We start from the raw sequence: 12,629 nt of genomic DNA on the forward strand, positions 1-12,629 counted from the left end.
ACTGAGCATGCGGGAAATTTGGCGCAGACGCAGAACAGCGACTGCCCCAGGGCCCCCGTCAGACTCCCGATCCTCGGGAAAACTCCACTTCTCCGTGTCTTTTCCAAGTCGCCTAATGTCAAAGCGAAGAGTGTGTCTATTAAAGAGTCCTGGTTTCAGGCGGCTTCCAGTCTACTTTGTACATACAGTTCATTCTTAGAATGTTCATTGGATTAAAGATATCGCCTCCAGCGGCGGGCGGCTGCTTAACCTCGAAGAGGGTCCCCGGACTAGGTGTCCGTGGACTCCGCCCCCAACAAAACAACTTTATGCAGGATTGTGTTACTGGCGCTTACCTTTTTTATTTTTAAAGCATTCATTAGATTCTTAAAAGGCTCTGTGAGCTTTTGCATTTGCCTGTCGATAAGTCCTGGGAGATTTTCTCTCTTCCTGGCGTAGTGTACCATGTTAATGATTTTTTTTTTTTTTGGCTTTTTGAGGCGCGAAAGAAAACCTGCTTACGACTTTTATTGCACTGCCAAAAGTAAAAACAAACAAAATAAAAATTATCTATTCATTTAGGCAATCACCATATATTTAAGGAGCACACTTTTTGTGCCTGCTTGTTTTTATGTGTGAGTGGTGGGGGGGCCGACATGCGGGAACAGCAAAGAGACTAGGCAATCATTTTTTTTTTTTAATATTAAAAAGCAGGGGGCCGGCCCCATGGCTTAGTGGTTAAGTACGCGCGCTCCGCTGCTGGCAGCCCGGGTTCGGATCCCGGGCGCGCACCGACGCACCGCTTCTCCAGCCATGCTGAGGCCGCGTCCCACATACAGCAACTAGAAGGATGTGCAGCTATGACATACAACTATCTACTGGGGCTTTGGGGAGAAAAAATAAATAAATAAAATCTTTAAAAAAAAAAAAAAAAAGCAGGGCAGTGTGATTAGAATATAACAACAGAAAATAAGACGGCAGAGTTAACAGCAAACATATCAGTTATAACAATAAATGTAAATTGCTTGAACTCCTCCATTTAAAGACAGAAATTCTCCAATTGATTAGAAAACAAAATCCACTATAGAATCAGAGTAGAATTCAGGGCAAGAAAGGTTATCAAAGGAAATAGTAATTTTGTATTGTTAAAGATATCCATTATATTGATAAAGGAACCACTTTATTTTTACACATTTTATTTATTTATTTTTTTATAGAAACAAATATCTGTTTCTTTTATTTTTTGTGAGGAAGATAAGCCCTGAGCTAACATCCATGCCAATCCTCTTTTTGCTGAGGAAGACCAGCCCTGAGCTAACATATATTGCCAATCCTCCTCCCTTTTTCTTTTTTCCCCTTTTTATCCCCAAAGCCCCAGTAGATAGTCGTATGTCATAGGTGCACATCCTTCTAGTTGCTGTATGTGGGACGCAGCCTCAGCATAGCTAGAAAAGCAGTGTGTCGGTGCTCGCCCGGATCCGAACGCGGGCCGCCAGTAGCGGAGCATGCGCACTTAACCGCTAAGCCATGGGGCTGGCCCCTATTTTTACACATTTTAAAGTTAAATAAGTAACTCATGACTACATTTCATTGTTAAAAAAGAAATGCAAACAATACAATCTGTCCAGGACTTTTCTTAGAGCATGGGTCCTCAGGTTGGATTTTACTTTCTCTCTCCTGATATTGCAGAACCATAATGCACTAACTAGTTTTGGGGTTTGGACACTTATAAAAACTCTAAGTGCAGAATCTTTATAAATTTTTATGATGTTTTCCCCACTACTTTACACTTGTTTTAGCTTCACCTAATTCAACAACTGTTTGTTTTTAGAGACTTGCCTTTACTGGACTCTGTAGAGCTTTCAGCATAGTTTTCATAGAAGCAATTACTTTTGCATTAAAAAAAACATTGGTTTGGGGGAGAGAGTAGCTAGTGAGCAATTTTTGTTTCTCTTCTGTAATTGCTCTTCTGTAATTCCCAAACTTTCACATTTGGAAACAACAGTAATTTCTATTTTTTTAAAAAACTCACCAGAGAGCAATATCAACAAATGGCTACCACTATTACATGGAGTCCTAGTTTGAGAAGGTTTTTACCTGCACAACTCATTTGATTGTCATAATAACTCTGTGAGTTAAATCAGACCATTTATTTTATTGCAGTAAAAAAATATTTAATAAAATTTACCATTTTAACCGTACATTTGTTTTCATAATTAAATTATATAATTACATAACAAGTACAACTGGCATAAATAAGCTTAAGGATAAACCCACCGCTGTAAGCTCAACAGGTGGGAAGAGAAATGCGCAGATGCCCTAGAGAGTGTATTCTTCTGCTTGGAGGGCTCAGTGTACCCTCAAAACAAGTTTTATGGGGAAACACAGAGGACTGTGGAATTTAGCAAGATCTTCTGTAGACATTGGTTAGGAGAGCTTCTGGTGCATACATCTTTGTGCTCCCGTGAGATGATGGCTATAGGATAGATTCCCAGATGTTGAACTGCTGGTCAAAAGTGAAATGCATTTTAAGTGGTGATGCATATTGCCAATTTGCCTTTCAAAAAGGCAGTACAAATTTTACATTACCACCAGCAGTGTGAGAGAGGTCACTTTCACACACCCTCCTAAGCCCTGTTATCAAACTTCTTAATTTCTGCTCTAATCTGTTGTTCAGAAATGGTATCTGGTTTTCACTACCTGTCCTCAATGACTCCTAAAGTTGAGTATCTTTATGTACTTATTGGCTTTTTCCATTTCTCTGTGAATTGCCTGTTCTTATCCTTTGCCCTTTTTTCTATTTGTTGATATTTATCTTCTTGATTTGTAGCAGCTCTTTATGCCTTTTGGATATTAATTTTCTTTAATATGTTGCAAATGTTTTCTCCCACAGTATGGTGTAGAGGAGGCAATATAACATGGTGGTTATGCGTACGGGCACTGGAGCCCAACTGCCTGGATTTGAACCCCAGCTCTGCTACTTCTTAGTTGTGTGATCTTGGGCAAGTTACTTAACTTTATGCGCTTCGGTTTCCTTATCTGTAAAATGGGAGTAATCATAGTACCGACCTCACCTCAGAGGGTTGTTTTGGCATGCCGTGTCTTCACAGGACTTAAAGATTAAATGAGTTAACACAGGTAAAGCACTGGGGACAGTGCTTGGTGAAAAGCTGACACGGATCAAATGCTTGCTATTTGCCACTTGCCTTCTCTCTTTGTGGTGTCTTTTAACATATAAAATTTCCCATTCATTTTTGTAGAAAATCGGTCAGTCTTTTTATTTATGTAAGCCAAATCTTTTAGATGTTGTATCTTATCATTAGGAAGGCCGTTCACAAGAGGTACACTTTACACTGAAAAGGTAGCAATTGTGAACTATTATGACCTGGACAATCAAATAGAGCACAGTCTGCCAGAAACCAGAGCAGAAGTTGCCCCACACAGTGGACTATATGGGACATAACAGGGATATAGGGCATCTTAAAAATCATTAGGTTGATTTATAATATTGGCACTGAACTTTGTACTCGCTCAAGCAGTGCTGCCCCTAAAGTAGCCATTAGCCCCTTATGGTTGTTGAGCACTTGGCAAGTTACTAGCCCAAACTGAGATGTGTTGTATGTGTAACATACATACCAAATTGCGAAGACTTGGTTTGAAGATGAAGAGAAAGATGTGAAATATCTCATTTATAATTTTATATTAATTACTTGTTGAAGTGATAATATCTTGGATATGTTGGATTAATAAAATATATTAAAAAAAAAGAAAAGGCACGGGCCGGCCCTGTGGCTTGGTGGTTAAGTGCGCGTGCTGCGATGCTGGTGGCCCGGGTTCAGATCCCGGGTGCGCATCGAGGCACCACTTCTCCGTCCATCCTGAGGCCGAGTCCCACATGCAGCAACTAGAAGGATGTGCAGCTATGACATACAACTATCTACTGGGGCTTTGTGGGGAAAAAATAAAATAAATAAAATCTTTAAAAAAAAAAAAAAAAAAAAAAAGAAAAGGCAGGGCACCGTGATTGAAATACGAGCCCTATCGCGCCGGCCACGCCTTTCCCCGCCCCGCGGCGGCTGCAGCCAAGACCCGGAGGCGGATCTGTCCTCGCCGCCGCAGGGACGACCCTGCGCCCCGCCCCTTCCGCGCCCCGCGCGCGTGCGCACTCCGGCGCGGGTCGCAGAGGCTCTCTGGGGTCCCTGCTACCCAAAGCCTGGGCGGGAGCCGAGCACCCCCCGATCCCCGGGAGGCTGCGGTGGTCCCGCCATGCGTTGGGGGCTGCGCCCTTCTGGGCCGGGGGCAGCCGCCCTGGCCCGGAATTTGTGGGTGCCGCCCCGCCTTCCTAGTCGCGCGGGGTGGCGAGGGACGGCGAGGAGGCTTTTGGTGCGGTCAGTCACCGGGGCCAGTAACCAGCTGCAGAACTCGAATAATGGCGGATACCGGGACACGGTGCTGCTGCCGCAGACCAGCTTCCCCATGAAGCTGCTGGGCCGCCAGCAGCCCGACACGGAGCTGGAGATCCAGCAGGTACGGCCCCGCCTCTGCGCCGCGCGGGGAGCGGGGCCTCGAGAGGGAGGCCCGACCCGGCCGGGGGCCACACCCGGGGGACCCACACCTCGGGCGAGGGGGACAGGGCCACAGGCTCCGGGCCCCTGTGGGCGGAGGGGGGTTGTGACCCTATCGGTGGAAATCACCCGCTTCCTACAGGTTTTATTGGCTAAAGACATGAGTCCGTCAGTGGTAGCAGGTTCCAGGGCGGAATGTTAAGGGGGAGACTAGCGATGCTCAGATAGCAGCGTGTATCGAATGTAAGTCCCATTTTTAGCTTAGGCAAAACAAATCGAATTTGGACTCTTTTCCAGTGGTTTGTAAGAAGTAAGTTAACATGCACACATATAAATAAAAACTCGCTTATGAGGAAACGTTGAAGCTCACCTTTATGGTATCAGTAAGGCCCTAGTTGGAATTATGACTTGTTTGAAGGGTAACGTAAAGGTACTTAGTTCCTCTGAGTCCCCTTCCTACATATTGTGCGTCTGTCTCCTGTCTTAGACGAACTTTCTAAGGGCAGAGAGGCACTTGGTAGTTTCTGTAATTCTAGAGTCTTTAAAATCCCTGATAGTCAGGACATATTGGTTAAATAAATGTGCTTAACCTGAATATTCTTATGACAGTTATCAGCATTCTAGACTCATAAATCTGTTTTGGCCACCTAATTTTTTAAAGTGTTTTATCCAGTACCTTCTGTCTGCCAGCAACTGTGACAGTGTCAAATGTTTTCTCATTTAATCTTCACACCAGCTTTGTGAGTTGGTATTAACATTTTTTCAAGTGAGGAAACCGGTCCCATAAGGGAAAAGTGATTTAGCCAAGGCACACGGCAGATGAGGGAAGAGGAGTGGGACTGCAATGAGTGTGGTTCCAGATTTAGAGAGGACAAGTGTTGAGGCCAAAAGATTGCAAGAATAGGGGATCTACAGGTCCTTCAGCATGGCTGGACTGAAGAGTGGGGGTGGGGGGGAGTGCTGAGAGACTGCCCAGGAATTTGGTGGTCCTAAACCTTTATAGGGTATATGTATAAAGACCTCAGACTTGAATCTGCAGTCTATGGGGATCTTTTGGAAAGTTTTAAGAGATGAGTACTCAGGTGTGCATTTTAGAAAGCTCACCATTTGTGTTTCAGTGTTAAATACATTGGAATGGGATAAGAAATAAGCAAGTGCTGGCTGTCAGGAGTGTGTATTTATATGATGTTTAGACATTATTGTTCTTTTTAAACAGAAATGTGGATTTTCAGAACTTTATTCATGGCAAAGAGAAAGAAAAGTAAAGACAGAATTTTGTCTTCATGATGGACCTCCTTATGCAAATGGTGACCCTCATGTTGGACATGCTTTAAATAAGGTAATTATAATTTAGCTTATGAGATTTGAGGGGAAACTTTTTTTTTTTAATTAATTTATTTATTTTTTTTTAAAGATTTTATTTATTCATTTTTTCCCCCCAAAGCCCCAGTAGATAGCTGTATGTCATAGGTTCACATCCTTCTAGTTGCTGCACGTGGGACTCGGCCTCGCGTTGGACGGAGAAGCGGTGCCCTGGGGCGCGCCCGGGATCCGAACCCGGGCCGCCAGCATCAGAGCGCGCGCACTTAACCGCTAAGCCACGGAGCCGGCCCGAAACTTTTATTTAAATACGATTTGCAAAAGAGTGTATTCTAATTTTATGACAATTATGTAGATCTGCATTGCCACATAAACTAAAATGTCTTGGGGCCGGCCAGGTGGTGCAAGCGGTTAAGTGCGCATGCTCTGCTGCAGTGGCCCGGGGGTGGGGTGGGGGGGTAGGTGCCCCGCACCGCTTGGCAGGCCATGCTGTGGCGGCGTCCCATATAAAGTGGAGGAAGATGGGCATGGATGTTAGCCCAGGGCCAGTCTTCCTCAGCAAAAAGAGGAGGATTGGCAGATGTGAGCATAGGGCTGATCTCCTCACAAAAACAAACAAACTCCCCCCCAAAAAATAAAAATAAAATGTCTTAATAGAAAGCAGCAATAAACAGTTCTAGTACTGCATGAAAAGTAACATCACTGGTACTTGCTTTGAGCTTATTGCTGTTTTACATTAGTCGGTATCATTTTACTCAGTACATCATAATTGAGCACCTGCTATGTGCCAGGCATTGTTCTAGACTCTGGGAGTAGCAGTGAACAAAATAAAAGTAAGTCATATATATATATATACACACACACGTACAAAATATGTAAGATGTTAGGTAGTTGCTATAGACTGAGTATTTGTCCCCCCACCCTGAAAATTCGTTATGTTGAAACCTAATTCCTGATGTGATGGTATTTGGAGGTGGGGCCTTTGGGAGATGATTAGGTCATGATGGCAGCAGCCTCATCAATGAGATTAGTGCCCTTATTAAAGTGACCTCAGAGAGCTCCTTTGTCTCCTTATACCATGTGAGGTTACAGCAAGAAGGTGATGGCCTATGAACAGGAGGTGACTCTTAACCAGATACTGAATCTGCTGGCACCTTGATCTTGGATTCCACAGCCTCCAGAACTCTGAGAAATAAATTTCTGTTGTTTAAGCCACCCAGCTTATGCTATTCTGTTATAGCAGCCCAAGCTGACTAAGACAATAGTGATAAGTGCTGTGGAGGAAAATAAAAACAGGGGAGAGCAACAGGGCGGGTCAGTTAGGCAAACTGCAATTTTGTTCAATTGGTTAGGATGCCTTCCCCGCTGAAAAGGTGACATTTGTATAAAGACTTCAAGGAAACAAGGGAGTGAGATCCAGGTTTGTGGTAAGTATAGCCAGTGCTAACACCTTAAGGTGAGAGACTTTTTTTTGCTCAGTGTAATGCCCCTGAGACTCATCTAAGTTGTTGAGTGTATCAGTAGTTCATTCTTTTTTTTTTTTTTTTTAAAGATTTTATTTATTTATTATTTTTCCCCCCAAAGCCCCAGTAGATAGTTGTATGTCATAGCTGCACATCCTTCTAGTTGCTGTATGTGGGACGCGGCCTCAGCATGGCCGTAGAAGCAGTGCGTCGGTGCGCGCCTGGGATCCGAACCCGGGCCGCCAGCAGCGGAGTGCGCGCACTTAACCGCTAAGCCACGGGGCCGGCCCAGTTCATTCTTTTTTATTGCTGCGTGGTATTCCATGGTATGGATGTACCACAGTTTGTTTAACCATTCACCTGTTGAAGGAGATCTGGCTTGTTTCCAGTTTTGGGCTTTTATGACTAAAGCTGCTATAACCATTCATGTACAGGTTTTTGTGTGAATGGAAGTTTTCATGTCTCTGGGATAAATGCCCAGGACCACAGTTGCTGGGTTGTGTAGTAGTTACATGTTTAGTTTTTTAAGAAAATGCCGAACTGGTTTCCATGGTGGCTGTACCATTTTACGTTCCTGCCAGCAGTGTATGAGTGGTCTGGTTTCTCTGCATCCTGTCAGCAGCATTTGGTGTTGTCACTATTTTTTATTTTAGCCATTCTGATAGGTGTGTAGTGATATCTCATTGTGGTTTTAATTCGCATTTCCCTAATGGCTAATGATGTTGAACATCTTTCCGTGTATTTATTTGCCATCTTTAGAGCATCTTTGGTGAAATGTCTCTTTATGTCTTTTGCCCTTTTTCTAATTGGATTATTTTTTTTACTGTTGTATTTTCAGAGTTCTTTATATATTATAGATACTAAATCTTTGTCAGGTATTCAGTTTGCAACTATTTCTCCTAGTCTGTAGCTTATCTTTTCGTCCTCTTAACAGGCTGTATTGTAGAGTAAAAGTTTTTAATTTTGATTAAGTTCAGTTTATCAGTTTTTTACTTTTATGAATCACGCTGTTGGGTGTCATGTCTTAGAACTCTTTGCCTAGCTTTAGATCCTGAAGGTTTTCTCTCTTATTTTTTCTGTAAGTTCTACGTTTTACATTTAAATTCATGATCCATTTTGAGTTTATTTTTATATAAGATGTGAGACTTAGGTTGAGGTTTACTTTTTTCCCTGTGGATGTCTGCTTGCTCTAGAAACATTGTTGAAAAGGCTATCTTTTTCCTAATGAATTGCTTTGATATCACTGTCAAAAATCAGTTGGGCAAGTTTGTGGGATTTTGGATTCTCTGTTCTGTTCCATTGATCTGTGTGTCTCTCTTTCTACCAATACCATGATTTTGATTACTGTAGCTACAGAATAAGTCTTGAAATTGGGTAGTCAGATTCTTCCTATTTCATTGTTTTTCAAAATTGCTTTAGCTATTTCGGTTTCTTTGCCTTTCCATATAAATTTTACAATAATTTTTTGATTTTGGTATCAGAGAAGGTCTCCCTTTAAGCTGAGTTTTGAGAGTACTTATTTGAGTGACTTATTTCACTTAGCATAATGCTCTCAAGGGGTCCATCCATGTAGTCGAAAATTGCAGGATTTCCTTCTTTTTCGTGGCTGAATAATATTCATATATATATATCACATCACATTTTCTTTATTCATCCATCAGTGGGCACTTAGGTTGTTTCTAGGTCTTTGCCGTTTTAAATATTGCTGCAGTGAACATGGGGGTGCATATATCTTTTTGAGTTAGTGTTTTTATTTCCATCAGAGAAATACCCAGAAGTAGAACTGCTGGATCATATGGTAGTTCCTATTTTTAATTTTTTGAGGAACCTCCATACTGTTTTCCATAGTGGCTGCACCAATTTACATTTCCACCGAAAGTGTACAAGGGTTCTCTTTTCTCCACATCCTCATCAACACTTGTTATTTCTTGTCTTTTTGATAATGGCCGTTCTAACAGGTGTGAGGTGTTATCTCACTGTGGTTTTGATTTGCGTTTCCCTGATGATTAGTGCTGTTGAGCACCTTTCTATGTACCTGTTGGCTGTTGGTATGTCTTCTTTGGAAAAATCTCTGTTCAGGTCCTTTGCCTATTTTTAATTGAATTATTTGGTTTTTTTTGCTATTAAGTTGTATATGTCCTTATATATCCTTGTATTGAGTTATATATATCCATATTATAAATATCCTTATATTTTTGGATATTAACTGCTTATCAGGTAGATGGTTTGCAAATATTTTCTCCCATTCTGTAGGTTGCCTTTTTATTTTGTTGATTGTTTCTTTTGCTGTGAAGAAGCTTTTTAGTTTGATGTAGTCCCTTTTTTTGATTTTGGCTTTTGTTGCTTGTGCAACATAAATCATTGCCAAGCAAAAAGTCAACGAGCTTTTGCCCTATGTTTTCCTTTAGTAGTTTTACAGTTTCCAGCCTTATATTTGAGTCCTTAATCCATTTTAAGTTAATTTTGCTGAGTGGTATAAGACAGGGGTCTTATACCTTTCATTTTTTTGCATGTGAATATGCAGTTTTCCCAGCACCATTTATTGAAGAGACTGTCCTTTCCCCATTGCGCATTCTTGGCTCTCTTGTCCAATATTAGCTGATCGTATATACAAGGGTTTATTTCTGGGCTCTTGATTCTGTTCCATTGGTCTATGTGTCTGGTTTTATGCCAATTCCATACTGTTTTGATTGCTATGGCTTTTTAATATCAGGAAGTATAATACCTCCGGCTTTGTTTTTTTCTCAAATTTGCTTTAGCTCTTTGGGATCTTTTGTGGTTCAATATGAATTTTAGGATTGTTTTTTCTATTTCTGTGAAAAATGCCATTGGAATTTTTATAGGGATTGTATTGAATCTGTAGATGGCTTTGGGCAATATGGACGTTGTAACAGTATTAATTCTTCTGATCCATGAACATGGGGTATCTTTCCTTATATTTGTGTCATTTTCAATTTCTTTCATCAATGCCTTAATGGTTTTCAGTGTACATATCTTTTAAAGATTTTTATTTTTATTTATTTTTTCCCCCCAAAGCCCCAGTAGATAGTTGTATGTCATAGCTGCACATCCTTCTAGTTGCTGTATGTGGGACGCGGCCTCAGCATGGCCGGAGAAGTGGTGCGCGCCCGGGATCCGAACCCCGGCCGCCAGCCGCCAGCAGCGGAGCGCGCGCACTTAACCGCTAAGCCACAGGGCCGGCCCTAGTGTACATATCTTTTAGCTCCTTGGTTAAATTTAAGTGTTTTGTTTTTTATGATGCTGTTGTAAATGGGATTATTTTCTTTATTTCTTTTTCAGGTAGTTCATTGTTAGTGTATAGAAACATGACTGATTTTTGTATGTTGATTTTTGTATCCTGAAACTTGAATGAATTTATTTAATCTAATAGTCTTTTGGGGGAGTCTTTAGGATTTTCTATATATAACATCATGTCAACTGCAAACAGACAATGTTACTTCTTCCTTTCTGGTTTGGATGCCTTTTATTTATTTTTCTTGCCCATTTCCTCTGGCTAGAACCTCCAGTACTCTGTTGAATTGGAGTGGTGAGAGTGGGCACCCTTGTATTGTTCCTGATCTTAGAGGAAAAGCTTTCAACCTTTCACCATTAAGTATGATGTTAGCTGTAGCCTTGTCGTAGATGGCCTTTATTATGTTGAGGTACATTCCTTCTCTACCTTCTTTGTTGAGAATTTTTATCATAAAAGGATGTTGAATTTTGTTAAATCTTTTTCTGCTTCTATTGATATGATCATATGATTTTTATTTTTCCTTCTAATGTGATGTATCAGTTTATTGATTTGTGTATGTTGAACTATCCTTTCATTCCAAGGATAATCCCACTTGATCATGGTGTATGATCCTTTTAATGTGCTGTTGAATTCGGTTTGCTAGTATTTTGTTGGGAACTTTTGCATCTCTACTCATCAGGGATTTTGGCCAGTAGTTTTTTTGTAGTGCCCTTATGTGGTTTTGGTGTCAGGGTAATGCTGGCCTCATAAAATGAGTTTGGGAGTATTCCTTCTTTAGTTTTTGGGAAACGTTTGAGAAGGGTTGGCATTAATTCTTCCGTAAATATTTGGTTGAGTTCACTGGTGAAGCCATATGGTCTTGGGCTTTTCTTTGTTGGGAGATTTTTAATTACAGATTCCATCACCTTATTTGTTATTGTTCTGTTCAGGTTTTCTGTTTTTTCATGGTTTAGTCTTGGTAGGTTTTGCATGCCTAGGAATTTATCCATTTTTCCTAGAGTGTTCAATTCTTGATATATAGTTGTTCATAGTAGGCTCTTAAGATCGTTTGTATTTCTCTTGTATCAGTTGTAATGTCTTTTTCATTTATAATTTTATTTGAGTTCCGTCTCTTGGTAAGTCTTGCTAAAGGTTCGTCAATTTTGTTTATATTTTCAAAAAAGCAACACTTAGTTTTGTTGATCTGTTCTATTATTTTCCTGTTCTCTATTTCATTTATTTCTACTCCAGACTTTCATATCTCTTTCCTTCTGCTAACTTTGAGCTTAGTCTGTTCTTTTCTAGTTCCTTGAAGTGTAAAGTTAGGTAGTTTGAGATCTATCTTTTTTCTTAATGTAGGCATTTATTGCTGTAAACTTCCCTCTTAGAACTGCTTTTGCTGCATTCCATAAGTTTTTTTTTTTTCCAGCAGTTACTTAAGATGTTTATTCAAATTAATTTCATCTTTTTGGTAATTAGAAATATTATAATTTGATTTTGACTCTTTAAAATATCTTTTTAAATCAAGTCAGAGGAGTTTGCAAACACTGAATATTACCTTTTATTGATTCATTTACTCTTTCAATTTCTTATATATCTTCCTCTCTTACCTTTGGAAAATCTACCTTATTAGCTATCTTATATTACTGTCTTAGTCATCCTGGGCTGTCATAACAAAATACCATAGACTGGTTTGCTTAAACAACAGAAATTTATTTTATCACAGTTTTGGAGGCTAGAAGTTCACCATCCAGGTGCCAGCATCATCACTTTCTGGTGAGGATTCTCTTCTTGGTTTGTAGATGGCACCCTTGAAGTACCTTGAAGCTGTGTCTTTGTGTGATGGGGAGAGAGACAGAAAGCAAGCTTTCTGATGTCTCTTTTTATAAGGTCACTAATTCCATTATGAAGGCCCCAACTCATGACCTCATCCAACCCTAATTACCTACCAAAGGCTCCATCTCCAAATACTATCACAGTGGGAGGACTTGAACATATGAATTTGTGGGGGACAAAAACATCTAGTCCATTCACTAATAGAAAAAATGACACTGGCTCCAAATCACTAAA

General features: G+C 40.6%; 1 protein-coding gene across 1 annotated transcript in view; it reads left to right on the top strand.

Annotated features, from left to right (window-relative positions):
- The first annotated feature begins 4,162 nt into the window (after positions 1 to 4,162).
- IARS2 (isoleucyl-tRNA synthetase 2, mitochondrial) overlaps positions 4,163 to 12,629 on the top strand; it is a 59,147-nt gene continuing 50,680 nt past the window's right edge. Inside the window, exons 1-2 of the mRNA XM_004439667.3 lie at positions 4,163 to 4,506; positions 5,761 to 5,883. Coding sequence (XP_004439724.1) covers positions 4,246 to 4,506; positions 5,761 to 5,883 — 384 coding nt within the window. The 5' untranslated portion in view covers positions 4,163 to 4,245. The remainder of the gene's footprint in view (positions 4,507 to 5,760; positions 5,884 to 12,629) is intronic.

This window comes from Ceratotherium simum, chromosome 36 (genome assembly GCF_057802395.1).
Source record: "Ceratotherium simum simum isolate JZ-2026a chromosome 36, ASM5780239v1, whole genome shotgun sequence".
Lineage (NCBI taxonomy): Eukaryota > Metazoa > Chordata > Mammalia > Perissodactyla > Rhinocerotidae > Ceratotherium > Ceratotherium simum.